At 40.2% G+C, this 27,171-nt stretch overlaps 2 protein-coding genes across 4 annotated transcripts; both read left to right on the top strand.

Moving 5' to 3' along the window:
* Positions 1 to 1,855: 1,855 nt before the first annotated feature.
* On the top strand, positions 1,856 to 20,369 carry nacc1a (nucleus accumbens associated 1, BEN and BTB (POZ) domain containing a). 3 transcript variants are annotated; one of them, XM_067382134.1, is made up of 6 exons: positions 1,856 to 1,993; positions 5,971 to 7,002; positions 8,532 to 8,702; positions 10,773 to 10,878; positions 11,749 to 11,846; positions 13,971 to 20,369. In XM_067382134.1, exons 2-6 carry the CDS (start codon positions 6,000 to 6,002, stop codon positions 14,276 to 14,278), a joined length of 1,686 nt encoding a protein of 561 aa, XP_067238235.1. In that variant the 5' UTR covers positions 1,856 to 1,993; positions 5,971 to 5,999; the 3' UTR covers positions 14,279 to 20,369. The 3 variants fall into 3 exon arrangements, with proteins under 3 accessions (XP_067238235.1, XP_067238234.1, XP_067238232.1); XM_067382133.1 differs by lacking the exon at positions 1,856 to 1,993 and adding an exon at positions 2,011 to 2,681; XM_067382131.1 differs by lacking the exon at positions 1,856 to 1,993 and adding an exon at positions 2,689 to 3,723.
* Positions 20,370 to 20,510: 141 nt separating this feature from the next.
* On the top strand, positions 20,511 to 21,810 carry ier2a (immediate early response 2a). Its single transcript, XM_067382140.1, has one exon. The coding sequence runs from the start codon at positions 20,646 to 20,648 to the stop codon at positions 21,204 to 21,206; it is 561 nt and encodes a 186-aa protein (XP_067238241.1). The 5' UTR covers positions 20,511 to 20,645; the 3' UTR covers positions 21,207 to 21,810.
* The last annotated feature ends 5,361 nt before the right edge of the window (positions 21,811 to 27,171 follow it).

A 27,171-nucleotide genomic window follows, 5' to 3' on the forward strand; every position in this document is an offset into this window, starting at 1 on the left:
CCATTATAAAGCTCGGATGCGTCAGGATATTTATTAATATTTCTCAGATTGTGTTCATATGAAAGAAGAAAGTCATATACACCTAGGATGGCTTGAGGACGAGTAAAGCTTGAAGTAATTTTCATTTGAAAGTGAACTAATTTTTTAAGCCAAAACTCACTTTATTTTGATTTTTTCCCCCCAGAAATCAAGAAGAAATATCGTGTCATTTTACTTATCTAGTACAAGCATCTGTATTTAAGAATTTTTAGATATTTGGACTGGAAACAAGACAAAAATACTAAGTAATAAAAGCATTTTTGCAGTGTGTTTCTTCGAGCAGCTTTAGTTTCAATGTTCACGTGCTGCCATCAAGTGGTGAGCAGAAGTAATCAGTCAATCCGTTTTATACTTGTGATATGGTTTCCCTCAACTGAAGCAATTTCCCTCTTTACCCCTGCCATCTGTCAATAGACGACTCTTTTCTCCAGACAATCTGTGCTCAAGCTGTGAATTAACTATGGATGTCATTTTCAGCAGGCAAACAGCCACACGGCAGCTGCCGTCAGTGGTGACAAATTTACTGTAGGCTAAGTGTTTTTTGCAGATGCTAAACACAGAGAAATGTTGTAGGTTGCTTCTCACATACAAATGTAAGCAGGCGCATAACATATGACCAAATTAAAATGGGTGAAATATTAATAGTAACATTAATACACAAAACTAAAAATAGTGAGTAAAGGAAGTGTGCATTCATACATGAACACATTGTATGCAACAAAAACGTGCATGTTTCTCTGCTTTCATAGCTTACTTAAGTATGATTAAGTATTAAGTATGATTATATAGTACGTAGTTAGGATTTAATATAATGGCTAAAACTCTGTGCAATATGATGCAGTCTGAAATAAATAACTTGAGTATGACACTTATATGATGCTCAAATGTGGCTAACTTTGTATCAGGCTTTAGATAGCCTACAAAATGAAAAGTAAAAAAAAATTAGACTCTTATATGATCAAATATTGGAATGCAGAAGATTTAGAGGCTAACATAAAAGGACTCAGATGAGCTTCTCAAAGGAGAAAATAAAATGTTCTGCATCATGAGAGTAATAATGCCACTAGAGGGCAGTGCTCCTTTTTGTTTGAACATTCCAATGTATATATTTCACACTTTCCACAGAAGGTACAACATGGGGCCTGAAGCTCTTTTAATAAAATAATTTGGTCTTTTGAACAGAAAAGACCAAATACATTTTGTACATACCTATATGTCGAAAAAAGGTCAGTTTGATTAAATAGAACAGTACGAAAAAATAGACAAAACAGGCCTGTTTATAGGCTAAATGATTACAAACTGTTAATTTAATCTGAATTACGATATCACTTAGTATGCGCTAGCTAGTTTGACACCAGTTGATTTGTAGTTATTGATACATTCACCTACTCATAAAAGCTAAATATTATCATTTATTTTATTAGCAATTAAAATGTGTTCATATTTTGAAGTTTTCTTACTACAATTAATTCAGAATGTTTATTCTGTTTATGTGCCAGTAACGTGGATAATTTCAGGATCATAAATAAAATAAAAAAATACCATTGAAAGTAAGAAAACCACACAGAAGTCAAATATACATTAGTTCAAGTTCAAAATATAAATATGTTTCATAATATTCCATCTATTTGGTTTATAGTGCTTCTGTAGAAGTGGACACAAAAGTTCCAAACAAAAGATTTGCAGAGTAATAATAACAATAATAAACATACACCAATCTGGCAACCCAGTGTTTTCACTTTCACCAAATCGTGACTACGGAAGCCCGTGCGCACGTTTTTCCAGTCACAAAAATGCAATTGGAAATGTATCACACCGGGGTAATGTAAGGACATCTATAGGGTCAGCACGTGACGTCACGCCTCCGTATAGTTTCCCCTGCAGAGTAAAACACACAGATGTAGTGTATGACCTGCAGATTTGGGCAAACTTACATGGATTTTTCGAGACAACAGTGAGTATTTCACGCCTCCAATATAAAATGATCAAGAATCACCCACTATAGCCTCACTGAATTGTTTAGGGATTATTTTATATCGGGACTTATACAGGACCTCGGTCTAATTAAGTATGCGAGGAATATTCAAAGCAAATGCATCTAACTTAACTAGGCTAACCATTTTAGGACGCAGTAAAATTCCCCAACACTAAACGCTGCTTCAAAATGCGCGAACTTTATTCGATGTTCCCGTTATCGTTCCCTGGCGGAGCAGAGTTATGAGTTCATGGCGTTCTCCCCGCGCTGCTCTATATTGGAGATCTGTCTGGCGAGACGTAGAGGCATGGCCTACTTTTTGCTCACGTATGGAAACGAGGCGGTGGCTCTTTTCGCTGTTGCTGTGCCAGCCTATGCGCAAATACATCTCGACGCTGGATAGGTCTCCTGGCATTGAGGCTGCGCCTGTGATGATCATGCGATTGAGTGACGATGGGGAGTCATGTCTAGTCTATGCATGATCAGTGGCTCTGCGCTCCGTATCCCGCTGGAAAAGAGTTCGCCGCTCGACGGCTCTGCGATCGACTCCGCGCCTATGCCCACAATGAATGGCTGTTTCCAGCGCGAGACAGACGAGGCGAGAGAGTGAAGGAGAGCGAGCGCGTCGGACTCCATTGAAACACTTTGAAACGGCCTCCAGCTAGGGGTGAGTATCCCGCCTTCGAGTCCCCGCAGCGGGTCATGTGAGGCTGCGTGACACGCGAGGACGGCGCGCGAGCGGCTGTCCTGGCATTTTGGCTGAAATCCGGTGGCTTTGAGATGTTTGGGGGGCATTGTTTTGGGGAAGGTGTGCGGTGGGGGATGGGCACAGACTAATGGTACCAACAAAAAGTTTAACCACTTCACCGACCTCACTGACATGGCTGAACGCTCGCGCTGGCAGATGTTCCGGAGTCAGATCTGGCTAATTTAAAAACCTGATTTCCGGGATGTTTTTTTTTTTCATCTCTGAGCCGAACGGCTCCTATTTGTGCGTTTAGTTTGAAGATACCACTTTGAGCGTGATTGTTGTTGTGGCGACGAGTAGTTAAATCGTTTTCTTATTGGCGGAGGCTAGCTGACCCCCCCTACTGTCAGCGCTGGTTCAGTCTGGCTCGCCCCCAGTTCGTGCATTTGTCCCGGGATGACCTGTTGATGTCTGTGAAATAAGATAAGGTGGGGTATCCGAACTAGCGCGAAATGGCTATGGAACATTAACTTTGAAATTCCTCGGACTGAAAAGTATGCACTTGGGTATTTAATGATGCTAATAACCGGCTGCTCATTCAGTCGTTAGAGATTCCTGAGTGTTGCCGTTGTAATTGAGTGGCGTGGAGAACGGGGCGAACCCTCTTTTCGGCGGTGCCGCGCACGAGACGGACCCGTCTAGGCCCGAGGATGTAGGCACGCTCGCTCTCGGTGCGGTGCATTGGCAAAGACGGGACAAGAGCGGCAAACTTGCTCGTTTCGCGTGACCCTCGGTGCGTCGCGGCGTTTCCCCCCGCTGCGTTTGTGCTCGCTCGCATGTAGGTGCTGCATTTCTCACAGAGTGGCTCATAGTGGGCGCTTTTGCCATCGTTCTTCACCCCCCTTCACGGCCCGTGCCAGTGGAGAACTCCGGACGGACGGGCAGATTGACTGACACACGGTTAGCCTGCCGCCGACACAGCCTCATAACACTGCTGTACTGGCAGGTCTGGCGGCCAAAGGTTTGCTCATTATTTTCTTATATTCTACTCAACTGTTATGCATTGTTGAATTAGTGTTAGGAGTTTATGCATCGTCGTATGTTCAGTGGCTGCGTCTGCACTTCCATCACACAGGCTTGGCATCCCAATATTAGACGGGATACTAAAGCTGGGCTGTTTCTTTTTCAAAACATCAGTGGTTCTCGACTGGGTCCCACTGGGGCACTTGGTAAACTTCCTCCAGTCATATTATATTTGAGTATTTTTAACTATTAAAATGCTAAATCTGCTAATAACACATGTAAATGTAATATAAATAGTGTAACGTGCATCAAGTTACTCTAATGGAAAATCAAGGACTTCACGTTTTGCCAAGCTGTCACTACAACCTTGGTGAACAAAATGTATTTTAGTATTCGCCCCTCTGCTAAAATTGTTTTTAAAACGTCTGTTTTTGTGGGGGGTTCACTCTTCAAGTGATTTTTGTCTGTTATGTTTCCTTTCAAAAAGTTGTAGGCTTGTTGAAGCACCAGAGAAACCGCTATTTGTATTTATTTATTCTTTCCTTAAAGAAGGCAGTAAATTACTGGTTAAATAAAGGTAACCATACTAATCACATTTGATATATTTATAACCACAGTTTCTGTTAATAAAAAGGCTACAAGCACCTTTGAATTTGACAATGAGAGACCTTGAAGTTACAAGGGTTGAGAACCACTGACATTTAGGGTGAATGCACTTTTGGAAAGAGAGAAAAAAACAAACAAAAGTAAATCCCTTTTTGATAAGGACTGCCTAAAAGTGTCCCAGTTAACATGAAGTTACATAATGGTCAAGGTATAGAATTTGTCATTGAGAATAAGTGCATGAAAATGTCACGAGTTTAACTGATAACTGTGAGATTACTTTTTCTTGGTGTTTTTAGACTCCAAATTCCAAAACTTAATTGGTTATTGCGTGAAAGATTCATATGGGAAGTCTGAGTTATGAGTAAAGTCATTAAAAGGTTACCCCCTCACACACACACACACACACACCGTGATAACTATACCTAAGGTGTCCCTCTCCTCCCCCACCCCAAGGGAAAGCTTCTTAAATAAACCCTGGGCCTCTCAGTGTGTATGTGTGCCACTGCTCTCTGGCCAACTGTAAACAAGCCGTTTTGTCTGATGTCTATGGCTTGTGTGTGTGCATGCAAGGGAGGGGGGAGCGAGCCTGAAGTCAGACAAAGAGGGTACTTCTTTTACCACGAATGTCCTGTTAGTTCTGTGTGATCAGATCAGATTCAGTGATTTTTAATGTGATGGCTTGTGTGGGAAACATGTGGCCAGATGTTTTGCCTACCACTGTCTAATCTTAATGTGTGAAGTATATCACATCCCAGCGTTATTCTGCCGTGTTGGTTCAGCTGACGTGATTTGAGGGCCGTTTTTACTTCACCGAATGATTGCTAAACAATAAGCCACGATCTTTCTGTTGACAGCAAAATGTCAATCCGTACCCTTTCAGAAAGTTCTGCTACTCGTTCTGCTGAAAATATTCCCCCTCCTCCCCCAACAAATATAAGTGTTTTTGTTGCTTAAAAAGGAGGGAATAGTAAAGAGCAGTTTTAAACTCTGTATACCTGTAACTTGGTGCACAGCCCATTATATAGTAGAAAGTTCAGGTTTTAATGAATTTCCCCAGCAGCACGTCTGTGAGCTGTAATGATGGCTCTGCTCATGGTGTCACATTTAGCAGTAATAAGACTAACTGCAGTGTCAGTCAAAGCCCATTGTTTTCCACCCTCTTCCTCAACTATGACCTCAATCACTGGTTTAGTATCTCTCTCGCGCTCCCCCTCTCTCCCTCCCTGATGTAGTACTGTAAAGAGTGCCATTTTATCTCTGTCTCAGCTGAATCACCATCTCATTCAGATTAGCAGTCACATCCTGCTCACAGGATTTTAGAGGCGGCTCGCCAACCCCCCCCTATTATTTTTCAGAGTTTGCATGTTTTAGGCCAGTCTGCTAAAGGTGCCTACAGGCTCGTCCCTGGGGTCTTATACGTTTCACCTTTTAATATAACAGTCTGTTGCCAGTAACTGTTTGTGTCTTTGCAATAAATTGTGTTTGATTCAGTGGATTTTACTGCTTCAAAAGCAAATGATGGTTGCAATGAGTCTTAAGGGATGAACTACTGTGCTACTGAGAGAATGCTGCTGACAAAGATCTCTTTCTTTCTCTTCCATCTGTCTTTCCCTCCTTCTCTTCCTCCGGTGCCGCTCAGATTTCTCTGGTGGTGCTGGCCATAGCGCCATGGCTCAGACCCTTCAGATGGCGATCCCAAACTTCGGCAACAATGTCCTGGAGTGTTTGAACGAGCAGCGGCTACAGGGCCTGTACTGCGACGTGTCCGTGGTGGTGAAAGGGCACACCTTTAAAGCTCACCGTGCCGTGCTGGCAGCCAGCAGCTCCTACTTCCGTGACCTTTTCAACAGCAGCGCGGGCAGCAAAACCCCTACGGTGGTGGAGTTGCCCCCGGCCGTACAGCCGCAGAGCTTTCAGCAGATCCTGGCTTTCTGCTACACCGGCCGCCTCAGCATGAACGTCGGAGACCAGTTTCTGCTCATGTACACGGCTGGCTTTCTCCAGATCCAGCAGATTATGGAGAAGGGCACAGAGTTCTTCTTGAAGGTCAGCTCGCCCAGCTGCGACTCACAGGGCCTCCATACTGAAGAAACTCCTCCGTCGGAGCCTCAGAGTCCCGTCACCCAGACAGCGGCAGGGGCCACGGCAAATGGAGGAGGTGGGGTGGTGGCTACGGCAGCCAGTCGGCCTACTTCCTGCTTGACCCCGTTGCCCCTGGTGTCTCGGGTGAAGACAGAGCAGCCGGAGGCTTCGCCCTATTCTGTGGTATGCACGCCGGTGGCCAAGCGGCTCTGGGAAGGAAGCAATCGGGAAGGCGGCGGAGGCTCTGGCACAGCCGGAGGAGGAGGGATGAGGAAGGCAGCCCGGTTTTCCCAAGAGATGGCACGTGGAAGCGCCATCCAGCAGCAAAGTAGCATGGGACTTGGTATGGGTCTTGGAATGGGCACGGGGGGTCACAGTGGCAGCAGCAGCACCAATGGCAATGGCACGAACAGTGCCACTCCTGAAGGCACCAGCCCCGGTACATTGAGTGCCTATGCCAGCGATTCACCCATCTCTTACCATGACGATGAGGAAGAGGAAGAGGCAGTGGATGATGGCACTGAAGAGCAGTACAGGCAGATCTGCAACATGTACACCATGTACAGCATGTTAAACGTGGGAGCTACAGGTGAGTCCACAGCCTTGCTGCATGAAATGACTCGCTTACAATTATTTATATCATTACTCAATCATTATTTATGATCATTAACCCCAACCTCATGTTGTTCCAAACCTGTATGATGACTTTTTCTTCCATGGAAAAGAACAAGTGATTTAAATACTGTACTTGTTGTCTTTCCCATGCAATTACAAAGAATGCAAAATGGAGCTTTCAAACTTAAAAAAAAAAAAAAAAAAAATGCACCATAAAAGTTTTCCATATGACACTTGCACTATATTTCAAGTCTTTTGAAGATATACAATAGCTTTGTCTGAGAATTTGACTGAAATTTTCAATTAAAAAATCAAAATTAAATGAAGAATCGATAATTTTTTTAATTTTTTTTAAATGCAATCTATTGGTCTTATTTGGAACAATTCATTCATAAAAATATGCATATTTCATTTAATATATATATATATATATATATATATATATATATATATATATATATATATATATATATATATATATATAATATATATATATATTTTTTTTTTTTTTTTTTTTTTGACCTTGTAATTTTTAATCAAAACGTCAACTCATTCTTCCAGTTAAATGACAGGGTTGTCTCTGGTGACATATGTAGTCGATTGCAACTCCTACATCAATTCATTCAACTCCAACAACCAAGATAGAACCAAGTTCCTGCCGTACATTTATCATCTGTTACACTCAGATGTACATCACAATAAGGATTTTTTTTCCTTCTTTTTTTCACAACTATTATTTGTGGTAACCTTTCCCTCCCGTGAGCAGTTGAGATCACTGAGTCACCGAATCATGAATGAATAATTCAGGCTGGTTGTGTGAATTGTATCAACCAATTCTTTGAAAAAAACTGATTTAAAAAATAACATCTAATCAACTTTTAATGATTTTCACTGAATAATGACACAAAAAGCCAGCTCCAGTCCTTGTCCATGATTGCATGGAAAGAAAACAACCAGAACATGGTTAAAATTTTGTCTTCTGTCTTCCACTGAAGAAAAAAGAAGTTATAGAGGTTTGACGATGACAGAATTTTCATTTAGGTTTTAAAATAGCACTTCCCAAACCAGCACTTCCTTTGATCCTGTATGTGTTATAATGTATACAGGCTCATGCTTTTTTAGGTTCTCATTTTAACAAGTTAGCTATTGTCTTCTTTCTTTTGTGTTTCTTTAAAAGGAATATCATCATAGCTAAATTCACACTTTTTGTTAAATGCTTCAACTGTTTGGAGCTCATGAATATTTTATCAGAAGGTCTTATCTTCTCTCAGACAGCATGAAAACTAAATGTGTTCTGATGCCTTTGGATTTCACAGGTCTTTTATTAGTCTTGGTCCCAAGAGGTGTGTATTATCTGTCTGTTTTTGAGAGTCAAAAGACTTGAGTGCTGGATTAATCTTCACGACTGTCTAGACTGCGTGAGTCGAGATCACGTTTTTGTCTTCACACTTTCTCTACTCTCCATAAACTTCCTTTCTCTTTTTCATTTTTTCTCGTCTTCAGCGGGCGAGCGCGTGGAGGCCCTCCCGGACCACTCGGAGACGCGGCCTAGGATGCGCGGCCGACAGGATCTCGCCTCTCTCCCCGCCGAGCTCATCGCTCAGATCGGCAACCGCTGTCATCCTAAACTTTACGAGGAAGGTGACCCTGCAGAGAAACTGGAGCTAGTTTCAGGTCTGAGTCTGATCATTGTACCGCAACTGATAAAACTAAAACGTCTTGAGTCAGAGGTGTATTATAATGGAATAAATCATTCTTTTGTTATTCAAGCGATCGCCATGTCACCCTGTATACACTGTAAGAAAACATCTGCTGAGAATATAATGTTTATCTATAGAAGAAACAAATAGGGAGTATAACCGGCATCATACAACTGAGTCATGTTCAATAGCCCATGAAAAGCGTGGTGATTGATAGGCCAACCGTGTTTGGAGAAGCTGTGTTTTGGTATTGTGGTGGAGAACAGGTTTTGTTGAGTGACTAAGGTAATGGAGGCTTTTATGAGCTGTAAAGCGTAGCCTTAAGTGACTGTGAGCTGTCCGACTGGAACTGTTCAGTACACATAACAGAGGAATTCCGCTAATCGCTGGAACTTTATTTAAACAGCAGTCGCATATATAAACATGCAGCTCAAAGTGCTTTACAAATATGATAAAAGAAAGCATTCGAACAAGACCAGACATGAAGCAATATAAAGAGGAAAATGAAATGAGGAATTGAAACAGGACGAGAAGACGAACGATAAAAAGGTCTTTGGGAAAAAATGTCATCAGAAAGTCATTAAATGATGAACAAATACAAAAGCGCTAGAGGAGTGAAAAGCAAAAATGGAAATGAGACAAAAATGTTTAATTAAGAGCATGATGGAAAATAAGCTTTTGAATGAATTTGAAATGTTGTTTTAGTATAGCCCCCATCTAATGGAGGCAGGTTTTGTTTTTTGAATTATAATGACAACTGGCAACTGTTTTGACTTTTCATCCATATTCCTGGAAAACTGTGCAAGCCAGTGCTTGATGATCAGACCACAAACAACCATTCAATCTTATAAGTGTGTGTGCGCAGTGTAAAGTGTAAGAATATGGTGAAAATGCAATTTACTCCAATTAACTCGTTTCCAGGTTTTAAATGTGAATTATTGGACCTTTAGACCCCACTGTATGTATATACTACCATTTAAAAGTTTGGGTCAATAAGATTTTTTTTCTTTTTAAATGGAAGAAATAAATTCTTGATTTCAGCAAAGACACTTTAAATTGATCAGAAGTGACCTTAAAGACATTTATAATTAATTACAAAGATATTACATAATGAATCACATTTTAAAAATATATTCAATTAGAAAAGTTATTTTAAATTGTAGTATTTTACAATCACTGTAGTTTTGATCAAATTAATGCAGTCTTGTTGAGCATTTTCGTTCAAAACTAAAACTCTCCAAACGTTTAAACAGCAGTTTATGTGCATATTATAGCATGAGATAAGTTGTTTCATGCCATTTTACTTTTTATTTGGAGCCGATCGATTATTCAGTTTGTGAGTTATTTGTGTTCTCAACTTTGCTGTTTAAGCTTAAAATATATATATATTTTTAATAGGGCCGCTCCATTTGAAAGCAGGTGATGGCGATTTAGCGGCAATCAGGGAACCGGCTTTACTGACGAAATGCGCGTGACAATCTCATGCGATATATCGTGCAGCCCTAATTTTTAACTAGTATCTGGTGACTGGCTGATAAGAAAGTGATAAGAATTTTAAAAATGAAGAGATTCCTAACTCAGATGCCGCCTGATATGATTTATTTATATAGTATTCTGTATTTGAAAAGTTGGATTTTATTAGAAACCGCAGTGAGCACATGACACCGTCTGATTGACGGTCACACAAATGGATGCAGTAGAACAACAGCCATATTTGAAGCCATAGGTGCAGAAAAGCTTACATAAATAGAAAACAGTTGTTAATGCAACAGTCACTGCTTAAACTTCACGGGTCACAGTCAGTACTAACACACATGAATCATCTTTAGCGCTAATAAAGAGAGCTGAATTTCTTTCTGAGCTTTGTGTTATTAGTATTCAATTGTTTAGTATTCATTTTTGGGATTTAAATGCTTTCATGCAAACCGATGAGTCATAAAGAATTTTTCAGTCTTTAAATAAGTGTCTGCTTGTATATCTTGAGTTCATTAATATGAATAAAGTTTCGCACCTTTTAAGCGAGATTCGTGTATTTTGTTTACAGGCACCAGTGTGTACATTTCACGAGCTCAGCTGATGAACTGTCACGTCAGTGCAGGGACCAGACACAAAGTCCTTCTGAGGAGGCTGCTGGCTGCTTTCTTCGATAGGTAAGTCTGAGAAACATTAAAGATGTCTTTCATAATAGAGGGTATGCATTGACGTCACTTTCCTGTCGGAACACGCGCCCCCAGTCAGACTGAGTGGCAAAAGAGCCTGCTGCACGACTGGATTTAATAGGGGAAACTGCGAAAACGCGAGTAAAACATGAATAAAACAAATGATTAAACTAAACGTTGGACTCGATAGTGTTTCTTACAATTTTCCAAAGATTCAGTATTCCATGAATATTGACGTGCAGCCAGGATTCGTGTTTCCTGACATGTATTATTTCGACGCTGGGGAAATGCATAAAGCAAATTTGCCTGTGAAAGCTTTATAAAAACGATATAAGTAGGTGTAAATTCGGGTGATCACTTATATCAATGTTATCTATATCGTCCAGCCCTAAAACTTCTATATTTTTGTTTATTTAAACACCCAAGTATGCAGAATATAAGATGGTAAATATTTAATTTTACAAGTTGTCAATACATTTTATACCAATACAATAAATAGGGTTTGAGTTTACCCCAAAATTCAATATATTGACACAAAATGATAACTGCAAATCCATGTTTCTCTGTCTGGAGTCCAGTTGTTTCTGTGAATTGCAGCGATCCATTGCTTCTTTTTTTCTGTAGCTTTCGGCAGTCTGTAAAAATATACCTCAGATTTCTTGTCAAATCTATTTGTACAGTCAGTCGCAAAGCTCTTTCCCATTTTAGGTGTGTTTTGTGTGCTTTTCGCGGCATTCACCGAAAACCAATGTTGCCACTTAGTGGGTGTAACCGCAGTCACTTTGGCCGAAGGTGACGCCACATGCCTCCTATAGTGAAAGTGTATGGCATCTAACTTTACTGTTTCTGTATGACACACAGGAGCACTCTGGCCAACAGTTGTGGAACCGGCATCCGTTCCTCCACCAATGACCCCAGCCGTAAGCCGCTGGACAGCCGAGTGTTGCACGCAGTCAAGTGTGAGTTCCTGTTCTTTTATATCTGATACTCAGAGCACCTCATTTTGTACTTATTAAGGCCTAAGTTACACTTAGTATGATAAAGTTTTAATAATCATTTTATGAGAATAGCGAAATCCACACCAGAGCTCTAACAACAACACAGAGGAATTATATAGTTGGAATCATTTTCAGAACAATTTCTTCCAGCTGATGGACGATAAAAATATTAATACCCAATCAGAATCCACCTGACTTCAAGAGCATTTAAAGCAGCAGATAAAATCACAATACAAAAGTGCAACAATATGTATTGCAAATAGCCACAATATGTATCATGTATAGTTCACCCCAAAATTTTAATTTGAATTTAGATATATTTAAATTAGGCTTTTATTCAAATATTAAGTAATGATCAGTACCACATACAGAGAGCGCATCAAATATGGTAAACCTGGTAGGCTTTTATTTGAGCTTCCATTTTTATTAATTATTATTAATAAATGAAAAATAAAATGCATGATTTAATAAAATACAGTATTTAAAACTTTTAATATATGTAGGGACAGAGTGCATATGTGTCTAACATAATTCTGTATTTTCGCCATGTATAAATGCATAACATTCACAGAGGCTTAGTTGAAAGATTAACATATTTTACAGTTGAAACCTGATGAACAAACATTACTTGATCAATCACAAACTTTCTTATTAGATAAGTAACAGAAATAGTCATTAAGTACTCATCCTTATGATGTTCCACACCCGTAAGACCTTCATTCATCTTCGGAACACAAATTAATATATCTTTGATGAAATCAGAGGGTTTCTGAAGCACACATAGGCAGCAATGACATTGCACCTTTTGAGGTCCAGAAAAGTATTAAAGACATCGTTAAAATAGTCAACATGACTACAGTGGTTCAACCTTAATGTTATGAAGTGACGAGAATACTTTTTGTGTGTAAAAACGAAACAAAAATAATGACTTTAACAATTTTAACTGTTGTCATACGCAGTTGACGTAGTGAACTCAGTGTAGAGCCATGTTCATTATTGGCCGACGCTGTTCACGTGAGCAACACGACACATGCGTGTAATGCTGATGCAGGAGCCGAACAATAATGAGCCGGCGTTCGGACGTAGAACACTGAAGCGCTAAACTGCGTTCACTACTATTTTAACGATGTCTTTTAATACCTTTCTGGACCTCAAACGGTGCAATGACGTTGCTGCCTATGTGTGGATCAGATACCCTTGTATTTCATCAAAAATATCTTAATACGCGTTCCGAATATGAATGAAGGTCCTACGGGTGTGGGGACAACATGAGGGTGAGTACTTAATGAATGTAAGTTATTTTATTTTCAGGTTTAAATTAGACTTTGAATAACAGATTTTCAATGTGACCCTACTGAACGGAGTTTGCATATCACCGTCATTGTGACGTGTGGAATGTTTAATAGGACGTGATGCAAAGCGGTCACGCTAATGGTTTTTCAGAGGTGTGCGCTTTCATTGACTTGCGCAGTTTAATTCTCATGCTTTATTAGTATTTATAGCTCATAACTAAATACCCAGGTGAAAAAAAAAAAAGTGCTCTTAAAGTGCTCTATTCTCACACTAATTTTGTACTTGATATACTAAAACTTCTTTTAGTAAGATAATCTTAAGAACATGTGTACTCAACTGTGCTATTTTGAGACACCATGAATATGAACTAAAATGTGCTCTTAACATACTATCTCTGTATTTAAAAACATTTTATTAAGTTACTACTTTTAGTACACAAATAGGGCTAATCAGTCTTACTTTTAGGATTCAAATTAGACCAACTATCTTTTTATGTAACAGACTTAAAAATGACTTGAAGAAACAAATTAGATAACTAAAAGTTGTAAGACTAGCAGCCACAGTACTTTTGTTAACTGTTCATTGTAGGTTTTAGAAGTAAACATAAGGGGGAAAAAAAATGTAACTTTTATTTTGTTTAAAATATTGTGAGATCAGTATTGTATATTCAACTGAATCATGATGCCAAAAGAACATTATCATGTATTGGTGTGGACGCTATAATTATCGTTTTAGTTATCATTCTTGGTGTGAATGTGCCTTTAGAAATGACTCCCTCCCATATGTCAACAGTTTACTGCCAGAACTTCGCCACCAGCTTTAAGGAGAGCGAGATGAACGCCATTGCAGCGGACATGTGCACTAACGCTCGGCGCGTGGTGAGGAAGAGCTGGATCCCTAAGCTGAAGCTACTGATGGCGGAAGGCGACGCCTATGCCAATTTCCTTCCCGACAGCATCAAGATGGAAGCGGACGGCCTCAGCGGCGAGCCTACCTTTGAGACCGCAAGCCTGGAGGGCGGCGCTTCGGTGGAGACTGGGGGATCCTCGGGCGAGTCTCTGCAGGGTGTGGGCGGAGACAACGGCACTTTGTTTCAGTGAGCGACCCGGCAAGGAAAGCCCTGCCCCATCCCCTCTGCCGCCCCACCTCCTTCCCGCCTCCCACACCGCTGCGTGACTCTGGGCTCTGCTGCTTTTGCCTGGGATGGGAAAGGGAGAGTCGGGTAGGAGATTGGAGGAGATAGCACGGTCTAGTGTCGGGAGGAACACGGGGGTTTATGCCAGGGGCGCCATTTTTCTTTTCAATCATTTTTGTTTTTGCTGAATAACCCTCTTTTGCACAGAAGATCCCCTTTGCCTCCATGCTCGGCAAGTAAATCTAGTCACCGATGCTATAGGAATACATAATTAGGACCAGGCAAAGTTATTGCGACGGGAGGCCCGAGGTTCCCTGATCTCACTCTACTGAATTTGAATGTATTAGTTTGTAGCACCTGGCTATGTCAGACTAGCCGATTGTATTTGGCCCAGGAGAGAGACAGGAAAAATGCTTGTCATAAGATCTAAAGAACAGCAGATGGAGAGAGTAGTGAGGGAGGAGAGGAGAAGGAGAAGTAGGTGGCATATTCTGTCTCTCGTTCTGTCTAAAATGGAAAGAATCTGATATCCTCCTCTCCTTCCATTCCTCCCAAAATATATGTGGGATCTTAGTCTGCCACATTCTTTGTTTTTTATGTCGCTGTTTTTTCCTTTCCCCTTCTACTTGTTTCACTGTGTGTGATTTATATGAATCCAGAGTTGATGAAAGATGATTAAGGACTGTAAAGGATAAAATTATATTTATCTGCTCACACCTTTAGAGTTTGAGAGAGAGGGATTGTTTTAAAATCTCTGTTTTTGTTAGTTTTTTTTTTCTTAAATGTTTCTCAAGAGACACTTGTTATTGGGCTTTAAATGGAAATAGTGAGAATAATGAGGAATATTTTTGCATAAGGAGTATCTTACATTTCAAAGGCTGATGCTTGGCTTGTATCTGGATTACGATCATTTCCGTAGCTGAATTCGATTGGCCGTTTTGACCAGTGGTGCATGACATCTCATTGATTTTAAAGGGATAGTTTATTCAAAAAATGAAAATTCTGTCATCATTTATTCACCCTCATGTTAATCCAAATCTGCATGATGTTATTTCTTCTGTGAACACAAAAGAAAAGTTTGGGGGTTTTTTTTCCATTCACTGAAAGGCAATGGGATTCAGTGGTAACTTCCAAACCCCACTGACTTTCATTGTTTACACAAAAAACAGATGAAACATTCTTTAAAATATCATCTTTTGTGTTCCATACAGTTTTAGAACAACATGAGGGTGAGTAAATGATGACAATTGGATAAACTATCCCTTTTTAAGAGAAAAGAAAAAGTGTGTAGGACATAAAAACTAAGTGTTTTTTAGTGTGTAAACCTTTTAGCTTTCTTCCCCCGTTATCGCATACAAACTTGCTTTTACAGCCCAGGGGGAAAGAAGGTTGTGCTTTGTATTGTTAGTCACTTTACTGTCTTAAGGTTTGGGCCTGACTTTGTGTGTGTTTGGGAGTGGAGGAGGGTTTACATTGCTTGTGTCCCAGGAGAGGAGGAGCAGAATGATTAAGTCTCTCCATGTTGCCCATGTCCCTGTTTGGGCAGCTGTGTGTGCGTGTGTGTGTCTGTGCTCGCTTAGGCAAGCATGTGTGTGTCCGCACAAGTCACCATCTGTATACATTCCTTGCACATAGTTGGCACTGTGTATTTGCATGTGGGTGATGTGTTGATTCGGGGATTTAGGGTATGTTTGTTTCTGCGTCTGAGGGGTCTCGTACGGATGCTTTTTAAGGAAATTCGGCCTTCTGAAGTTTTGCCATAACCTGTGAACCTTTGCATAATCCAGATTTCCATCAGGATTTGAATGGGATTGCATGTGATGTCTTAATGTGCACTCAGGCATGGGTTTTATATGCACATGCCTCGCAAAAACAGAAATACGATACTTTAGGCAATTTTAATATTTCATGCCCGAGTTATTAGGCCGTGTGTGTTTGTATAAGTCATGTTTTTTTTGTGCGTCTGACCTCCTGGGACACATACAGTAGCCGCCCCCTTTCTGACAGAGGAAATGGACCTCTTTGCACCTTTTCGTAGACTGAACTAGAGCCTTTTGCACCTTTTTGTAGAGGAGAGTGGTGGATTCTGCACCTTTTTTGTAGAGCGTAATCGATGGTTTTTGGACTAAACTTCGTGGATGTGGATGTGTATGTGTCGGTATCTGGCCCAGAACAGGATGCACCCCTGTGTCTGTGGCCAACCGTGTTGAATACTGATGTAAATATCGAAGAGACTGTTGAACAGATTTTGACCACGTTTTTAACAGTTTGTTCGTCTTTTTATTTGATGGCTTACATTAGGTCTTTCACCCCTCTTGTTTTAGCTCATGTTTTTTTTTTTTTTTTTTTTTTCTTTTTTTTTCTTTTATTTGCATAACCAAGTCTGGCTTACCTGCTGTTTGTATATCTGGAAATTGTAGTTTTCTTGTTTTGTTTTAAGGCTTTAGAGTCGTAGCAAAGAAAGTGAACTCCTGGCAAGTTTACGTCTTAAATGCAGTCTGGTTCAGGTCTGACCGGTGACCTCTTTTCTTTTCTTTTTTTTTTGGACCAGAAGACAATAATGCTTCTAGTGTAGAAATGTATAACATTCGCCAATCATTCGAAATCAGCATCTGGGAATGTGCATGCATCATTTCGTTCTCCGTTTCATTTCTCCATTCTTTTAGCAGACCACGTGTACTGTATTTACTTTTCAACTACTACTAATTCAAAGTGAAAGAGTTGACTTGCCAAGTTTTTTAAGGATACAATATAGAGTTGTTTGACTGATGATAGAGTACTGAGTATTTTTTCATTTCTTTTTATCGACTAAAGTGCTGGTGAGGGATGAACTGGTGCTATGTGTGCTATTCTTTAGATGTTAAAGGCCTGCTGGGTCACTGGTGCCTTTTCAGGAGGACTGTGGGAGACGGACTGCGCGTGTATAAGGGTGGGGCGTGGAGTGGCGGCGCTCCTCTCTCTCCTCTCGCCGGCTATGACTGTGCCAGTGTTTATGCGTCCTCCATTTTGATGGCACAGATCACATATGCTGCATGCGTCGCTGGAGAGGAACCGCTGTCCACGCGCCACCTGCTGTCTGTGTGTTGTTACTGCGGCTTAAATTTACTACTTCCAGTCAACACCAGGGGGTGTCATAACTAAGAAAGATGACTTTTAGTGGCTACAAAAGATGGCCTTTCTCCTTCTGGGAAGTTGAAGGTGACGTGTGTAATTTTATTTTAATGTTAAAATACTAAAAGTAAGCCATTCGATGGTTGATTTTCCCCGAAAGGTGTAACACTGTGGCTCTGTGGCGCTATCAGAAAGTTGCTCTGTTTGTTTGAGCATCACAACCAGCCCGAAAGAGCAACAACCCATGGTGTGAGTTTGAAATCATTATTTTTGTGATTCCTTTTCAAATTACACACTTCACCTTTTAAAGGATTATTTTTATTTAGGGAAAACTTAAGTCTAGTCCTGGTATGAAAGGTTTCCGAAGGCAAGTATATAGTGGGAATGAAGGGACCAGTGTTGATCAGAAAAGGCTGGGATGTCCATATCACGCTGCCTATCTTTCTGCTCTCTGTGCCCGAGTAAAGCACCTTTTTCTGGGGTTCGCGTTCCTAAACGGGCTCCCCGGCACCTTGCAATTCAGTCTGACTGTGTCACGGAGCGCAGAGAGCAGATAGATGGCTGACGCCTGTGAGCGTGCGAGTTTAACTGCCCATAAGTCTTGTCATTCTTCCTTGTAACACAGTTTGTTGGGGTACAGTGCATTGTAGATCATTGTGAATTTGTAACCTGGTGGATCGCTGACAGCATGCGAGAGAGAGTATGGAGCGGTGTACTAAAAATTGAACTCTTTTTATAAATAGTGACTGTCTCTCCTCTCTGCAAAGGCAGAAACTGGACCCGTCTGTTTTGAAGCAACGGACTGGCTGCATTTTGCAGGTTTTCCTTTAGCTTGCAGTTTTTGCTACATTTTTTTGTCAACCTAAGCCTCTTTACCCAGAATGCAGCACTGCTATTCCACTCTAAATAACAGACATGCCACATAAAGATACTCTCACCTCTTTCTGTGCGAGTTGCGTTCTCTTCCAGCACACCCCAACACTCTGCTTTCAGTCTTTTTCCCTGAAATAAGATGATGATGATGATGATTATAACCCAACTTTGCAAACGTTTTGGTAAAGTAACGTGTGACTGCTCGACAAATTGATGTCCGGACATGGTATCACGAATTACAGAGAAATACAGACAGGATGGGGGATGACATCAGCTCGCTTGAACACTCAAAACAACAAACTGGTTGTGAACCTTTTTTTTTTTACGATGCAGTGTCTCACTTTCTATGACTACATCCCTATACAAATCTATATACTGTATATTACATAGAAGCACTAATGAAGTTTGATTGTTAGTCGTGCACTCTCAGCATGAGTTGTAACCCATACCCAGCTGTGCTCATGCACTGACTCTGTAATGCCAGTGCTCATCCACTCCATTCTGTCTGTGTTCAAAGTGCCAATAACTTTGTGAATCCCTAACTGTGACCCAATATTATCAAAAGTAATTGCACATTAACTACTGTAAAAATGAGTAAGAGAAAAGTCAAAGGATACAGCTGAATATCTTAATAAAAGTTTGTAACAAAGCTTTTTGTCTTTGGCTCTTTATTATTCTTTATTATTTATTTTAGAAAACAATACCTTATATCTTATCTTAATATATTTGCATCTCAAATAAATGTAGTTTAAGATTTATAGATATTTGCACTGGGAAAAAAAGAAAAATATACTGAGTAAGAATTTAAGCATTTTAATCATTTACAAAAAGTCATCTTGCAGCCCCTCTGGAAGTCTGGTGAGGCAATCTGGTTGAAAACCACTGTTAATATGTACATAGTAGTATGTTTAACATGGACTCTAATCGCAGTCCTTCAGGAGTGATACACCTTGACTAAAAATAGAGGTCTTCACTGAAAACAAGCAGCCACTGTTATGTGAATTCAAGCTAATAATTTACTTAAAATTGTAGTGCATCGTTGGCTGAAGTAAACCTACAAAAAATACATTCAATAGTAATTTTTAAGTCGAAAACTGGAGCCATGTGGATACATAGATTTCAATTAAGTCTTGCTTCGAAATAACTCAATGCACTCTTTTCTTGTATCAGGATATTCAGTATTGTCATGTGGACCTTGGGATGTTATTGAGAGCTTATTAATCACAAAAGGCCCTGAACTGTAGCTTTACCTGATCACAGAAAAATACATGGACCTTTCTTAACACAACCTGCTCATATATGCAATCCAGAAACTGAGTTTTAGAGAATAATTTGACATTTTATCATTTTATTTATTTTTTAATCCCATTGAATAGATCAACTGCCTCTTTGATCTCCAAAAAATATATATACGTTTTAGCAGGTTTATCATGTTGTATGAATAACGTAAGTCTAATAACATATCTCGTCTCATGTGTCACCTCTAATTTTACAGTTCCTTCGTCCAAAAACTAAACTGAATGTGGACTTAAACAACATCTGGGAGTCAAACTTTTTTATAAAATGGTGTTGTTACACGTTTTACGCGAAAACAGCTGGATCCACCCGTAAATGGGCAGAGGAAGCTTGACGCGCTCGTGTCGTGTGAGGTTATTGGCTATGACGAAATCTCTTGAAGCAAATAAGGTAACAGGAAGTAGCCTGAACAGCCCACGCATCATGGGTTTTCCATAGAGCGGACCAACTAGCGGATGTTCCTTATATGGGCATAAGAGAATGAGGAAGCTAACAATATCCATGGGAATAAAATTATCTATTAACCCAGGCTAGAAAAAGGGCAAAGACCTCTTTTGCGTTTGTCATTGTGTTGTCTTGGCGAGTATTCTATTCTATTCTATTCTATTCTATTCTATTCTATTTATTATATTATATATTTTAGTTAAAAATGCAATTATTTAAAATAAAATGTACTATAATACAATCAGAAAAATCAGAATATTACAACTCATTGACATTTACTTCAGTGTTCCCATTTTTAAAAGGTCATTGTTAGTAACATTGATGATTAATTTAGTACTAAATCTTCAAAACAATTTTCTGACTCATAACATCAGAAATGATACACGTTCTGACATATTTCCTCAAACAGCCGCAAGTCATGGGAGGAGCCCGAGTGTCAATCACAAGCGCACACGTCACCAAAACTATATAAAGCCCGCTGTCTTGACGCTGAGGTTTACTTCGCTGAATGAAACGACAGCAAAAGTAAACTGAGCTCAGGGAACATTGCCTAAATATTGTTTGTATATTTAGAAGGACATTCGAAGTTAATTAAATAACTGAGAACAATGGATGTCACAGCAGAGGCCAAGCAGATCATGGTCCAGGCTTTGAGTAAATTGTACAGCTCGCGCACCCAGCGTGGTGGACTCCGACTCCACCGGAGCCTGTTGCTGACGCTCGTCATGAAGTCTGCAAGGGACATATACCACTCTGCCCGACTGACAAGCGAGAAAAAGGGACAAGCCGACACACACAGTGTCACAGAGAACACCTCACAAACAGAAGAGCCCATGGACACAACGAGCTCCACGACAACACCTCTGCGCGCGACAGCGACACAGTCCACCGAGGATGGGCAAAGGTCCGAACTCGAGGGTCATTCACATCTACACAACCCCGCAGGACTCACAGTGGACAAGGAAAACTGCAGCCCAACCAGACTGGACCGTCACTCCAGGAAGCGACGGAGCAAAACAGCCACAGATCCAGACTTCCTACCATGCAAAAAAGCCAAACTGGAGTTTGTGGAGGCCAGGGGAATTCTTCAGAGTAATTCCGCCAACTGCGGCAGAGCGCTAGACTCACTGTCACTTGTACCTATGCCAAGAACAATTGTCACTTTCTGAAAAGACACCAACACAAGGACAGTAAAGTGAACTTTGCGCACTGCTGAGGGAAGCGCGCGTTGTGGCGCATAACACGGTCCTGCTGTAGTATTGGGGGCACTTGACTAACGTGGAGAAGTCAGTGGCTGATTACTCATCGGAGAGCGGGTTGTTTTGGAAATTGTGTGACTAATGGTGCTTCTTCAAACTGTCGCCTTTCTCTGATTCAGGACATGACGCGGTGCCACTACTTCTACGAGAAGTATTACCGAGAACGGACATTCACATTAACTTTATCTATTTATTTAATTGCCAAGAATGTGTTCTGTCGTTGTATTTGTCCATGGTGCTGTCATTGTCCAGTTATCACACTGGGATTTTATGTGGTCTCCTTGCTGGGAAAACCCATATTAAGCTGTTTTGGAACATTGTAGCTGGTTTCCTACTAGTCCAAGCTAGTAGATCAACAACCAGCAGGAACATTGTGGCTGACCGACCAGGGATTTTCCAGCAGGTCAACATGACATAAGCTACTTCAAACAGACATTGTGATGTTATGATCTATCTACCTCAGTTTTGTACAATAAAAGACTCTCTGACATCTAATTTCTGTGTGTGACGCATTATCTTTAGACCGGTTTATCCGGGGGAAATGATCTGACGAAGTCAGATCATAGTTGTATGCGCTCTCTTGAAAGTATTCGCGGTCATGTGACCGGAGGTGCGGATGGCTCGCGGGCAGGAGGTGTTCGCGGAAAGCAGGAAGCGGTGAGCACATCAGGCCGGATAATCGCTGCTGTCGTCTCTTTTCACACTCCCACTTCTTTTCAACCCCCATAACCGGTTCAGGATATGGGGAACAAAAGAAGAGAAGCTGTAAAACGTTTAAGTCGTTTACAGATTATGAACGGCCCATTAGCAAGTGTTGTTCAACCCAAACTTAACACTTATTTTATTAGTCATTGTCCTTCTCTACTTAAAGTCAACGTTAAAGTTATCCTAGTTTATGTGTGAGTGTATGTGTTCAACAAACCTTATATCACAAAGCTCCTATCCAAACTGCAATGTGCAAACAAGGAATTTTCCAAGGAATAATTTTCGGCGGTAATCCGTTTAAGGTCTTCACGCGCACCCAAAATTGTCCTTTGGCGCCTCTAGTAGCTAGTTAGCTAACTTTTAATTATATCTTCTGTTATTAACATAATATTTATATCTAATTTAACAGTAAAAATGACCATGGTCAAAATGTTACAGCGCTCGAGCAACATACTGTTGCTATAGTTACCTTTGCAGAACGCCATTTATGTTGGTTTTTAATGCTCGCCGATAAATTTAAAATTATTAAATTATAACGTTAAATCTATTTTACATTTGTTTGAATTAATACAATAAGATAGTAACTTAGAACAGATAGTCTACACTAAAATTACAACAGGGTAAAAAAATGACCGTTTTTGTTACCATACAGCGCTCGAGCAACATACTGTTGCTGTGGTTACCGATTTCCGTTGGTTTTTAACGCTCGCCGATAAATTAAAAATTATTAAACATCTATTTTACACTTGTTTGAATTAATAAGATAGTAATTAGAACAAATAGTCTACACTAAAATTACAACAGGGTAAAAAATGACCGTTTTTGTTACAGCTATACAGCGCTGGAACAACATACTGTTGCTGTGGTTACAGATTTCTGTCTATGGTTTTTAATGCTCGCCGATAAATTTGAAATTATTAAAAACCTAATACTTATACACTTGTTTGAATTAATATAATGATAGTAGTTAGAACAGATTTTGTATTTAGTTCAAAACCTGATTCACATTGATTAACAACAAACACTATGAATAAAATGGAAAAGACAGGCTATGTGTAATAGATAGGGTATAAACCTGCATGTGAGCCATGTGCATATTTGTTGTTGACCCAGCAAAATCATGCCTCATGTTGGGGTAAGGAAGCAGGAAGTGCGGCAGGCGCGGGAGAGGAATGTGCTAGTGAGCGGAAGGAGGTATTATTAGACTAGAGGAAGGATAGCACCCTTCACACATCCGCACATCTGGCCGACATACAGCAGACAGCCAAGGGGGAGGGGGAGCTGCTGAATGCCTGTGTGGCCCATCGATTGTCCTGCTAATGGAATGAGCCTTTCCCCCTCCCTTCCCTTTGGAGTCTGAAACCTGAGCCGCCAGTGTCTGAAATCTCACAGGAATGCACTGTTAGCTCCTGCAATCTCCTGACCAAACGACTTTATAGCACTCGGATCAGCAGAACTACATATACACAAAGACATGCAGGATCAGAAAAGGACAGAGCAAGGGTAAAAACAAAAGGAACAAGTTTATAATTTAGCCACACGCCACCCAAATGCTGCTGCCTCATAATTTATTATTATTTAGCCTTTGAAATACACTAAAAGTGAGAATTTAGCTACATTCAACAAAATACGTTTAGTAATCAAACAGTTTTGGTTAGGCTACCTACTATTACAGTGAAAAAACATCTTTTATGTTCCACAGAAAAAAATGGCTGGTTTGAAATGACATGAGGATGAGTAGGCCTACATTTGTTAACCATTTAAAGGATTAGTTCACCCAAAAAATACAAATTCTGTCATTAATTACTCACCTGTAAGACCTTTGATCATCTTTGCAACACAAAATAAGATATTTTTGATGAAATCCATGAGCTTTCTGGCCTCTGAAAGACTGCAATATTATTACCACTTTCAGGGGCCATAAATGTAGTAAAGACATCATTAAAACAGTTCATGTGACTACACTGTTTCAAACTTAATGTTATGAAGTGACGAGAATACTTTGTGTGCAAAAAATAACTTTAGTCAATCATTTTTTCCCAGTCAGACTATGCTGTAGACACCTTACAGTGCTTCCAGGTTCTGCATCATAACCTTAAAGGGTTAGTTCACCCAAAAATGAAAATTATGTCATTAATGACTCACCCTCATGTTGTTCCACACCCGTAAGACCTCGGTTCATTTTTAGTTTAAGATATTTTATATTTAGTCCGAAAGTTTTCTGTTTCTCCTTTGAAAATGTACGGTAAACTGTCCATGTCCAGAAAGATAATAAAAACATCATCAAAGTAGTCCATGTAACATCAGTGGGTCAGTTAGAATTTGTTTAAGCATCAAAATTACATTTTGGTCCAAAAAGTAACAAAAACTACGACTTTATTCAGCATTGTCTTCTCTTCCGGGTCTGTTGTCAATCCGGGTTCACGACTCCGCAGTGACGCTGCTGACGTATTATCCGGTGCGCCTGAGCTTCGTTTACAGTCTGAGGGAGACGCACGCTGTATTCAAGCTATTCTACATTGTTTGTATTTTGGTATTGCTATATTTTTTAAAATGGTGTGTAAGTGTGCATGTCGCAGATGTCCTAATCGCCAAAAACAACGACGTTGTTGACGAAAGCTCTCGGACTAAATCTAAAATATCTTAAACTGTGTTCTGAAGATGAACGAGGTCTTACGGGTTTGGAACGACATGAGGGTGAGTCATTAATGACATAATTTTCATTTTTGGGTTAACTAACCCTTTAAGGCCCTGGTATACTTCAAACGAAATCGAAGAACGAACTGATGTGACATCATTTTGAACAAAATCAGGCCAAAATGAAGTTCATTTTGTGTTCTTTTTGGAAGTTTGAAATGGTTTGCCAAAGCAAACTTTCAGGAAAAGTTCGCTCCAGCTGCAAAACACCTTCGTACTACCATTGGTCAGTGACGATAACTCCACCTTCACTTGCGTGGGACGAGTCTCTGACTCATTTGATCTGTTGAGATCTCTGCGGGTGATAACATGAACACACTGGGTAGCCGCTTTATAGTACAAATTGAAGTTGTGCTTCTGATAAAATGAGGCACTAACACTGTTTTTCATGTTTGATACTGCAAAGCTGTTTGATTTTAAGCAATCTATTGAAGTGCTATATGAAGACGTGATGTGACTGGAGTGCTACTTTGCAGAGCTCGTGCTAACAAACCCATGTTGTTATGATCAGACGCTTTTCTAATGCTTTCTTTAATAAATGCTTGCTGTTTTCTCATTTTTGTTGTGTTTTTTTTGTTACTGAGAAAAAAGTGCACTGCACATATTTACATATTCATCTAAACGTCGCTCTCAGCAGTTTGGGTGGCGTCAGATGTTCGTTTACAGTATATCGTGGTCACGCATTTCGAACTTCGTTTTACCTCTAAATGAAGAACGAAAAAGAACTTTGTTTGAAGTATATCGGGGCCTTAAGACTGCAAAAGATGACACATCTTCACTCTCTTCCATTGTAGTAAATGAAGCCGCCAGTGTGCCAATATAGCGCTGACATCTTGAGTCTGGAGTCTGTGCAGTAGTTAATTTGGAGCCAGAGTCTGCGCAGTATAGTGATCGTGAAGTGGAGCCGTAATATCAAGGTCCCGCCCAAACTCCCGCAGAATCGGTTAGTAGTTTACTACAGAACAATGTATTGTGTCGGTGTGAAACCGTTAGTCTGCTATGAGCGAGAGATGGAGAGGAGTAGCGCTAGCTAAAGTAAAACTCTGCCCTCTGTTCAATATTCTGTTTCACTTGGAAATACGTCACAACACTGGAGAAGAGTCGTTTGCAACTTCCGGTTCAACGGGTACTTTAAAGAATGAACACTTGACATCAGCGCTAAAAATGACTCTCTAAAATGACAGAAACCATTTTTGGAAAGAAATATTTGATCATTTGATTTTTAAGTTTGTCTCACATCCCATTACATTAAATGGAGGGTGGGGTTTATGACCTATACTGCATCCAGCCACCTCAGGGCGATCAAGATGCTTTGGCTTCACTTTTCAGGACTCGTGTGGCACGCTTGGTCAGAACACCGGCTCACCGCTGTTCACGTGAGCAGCACGACGAATGACGCACAAAAAGTATTGTCGTCGCTTCATAACATAAGGTTGAACCACTGGGGTCATTATTTTAACTATTGTTGTGTCCCAATTCGCGTACTTAAAAACATTATAGAATAATGCTTAAGTATGAATAGTGTGAGTAGTGTGTTCACACTGAAAATTGAAAAAAAAAAAATTACACTTTAAAAAAACCCGATGATGCACTAAATTAATGGAAAAACAAAGTGTGGAATGTTGGACACTTCATGCACTCAACTGTTGCAGCTTTAATTATGCAGCGGAGGGGGAGGGGCTACCAGACTCTGATACTGAATGACAAAATAGTCTTATAAAATTCACACACTACACCATACCTGTCAACACTCCCGTTTTTCCCGGGATTCACCTGTATTTCACACCCATCCCCCCCATCCCCCCCCCCTCTCCCATTTTGTTATTTCTCCTGGGAAACTCTTGAAATTTGTATGGCCCAAACCTCATTATATGAATAATCACATCAACATATTATTCCAATATATTATTATGTCCAGTTGCCACATCTTGTATGAAACGCATTCTACTCACACAATCAAATAAATACAAATAAATTTCAACCCATTCGTGACCTCAACCTGGCAACCTACAACCCACACGGTCAGAAAAAAAGGTACAGCGCTGTCACTGGGGCAGTACCCTAAGGTACAAAAGTGAAAAGGTACATCTTTGTACCTTTCTTACCCCTAAATGGTGCATATTAGTACCTTAAAGGTACATATTAGTACAGTTAAAGTACATAGTACTTTTTTACCTTTGTACCTTATAGGGTACTGCCCCAGTGACAGCGTCATAGCTTTTTTTCTGACAGTGCAGCTACGCTGTTGATATCTGCGCAGGTACTAGACATGGGAAGTTCAATCAAGCATCATTGGTAGAATTGGGAGAAGACGACTCAGTGAAAAAAAATATAATATACAAAATATACATCAATATTAACAATAGCTGGGCAGAAGAATTTGATTTCATATCTCAAAGCCATATCATCAATGCCCACACCTTTTGCAAAGTGTGTCACACTGATTTTAATATCGGACAATGTGGGAAAAATG

The sequence above is a fragment of the Chanodichthys erythropterus genome, chromosome 3 (assembly GCF_024489055.1).
Source record: "Chanodichthys erythropterus isolate Z2021 chromosome 3, ASM2448905v1, whole genome shotgun sequence".
NCBI lineage: Eukaryota > Metazoa > Chordata > Actinopteri > Cypriniformes > Xenocyprididae > Chanodichthys > Chanodichthys erythropterus.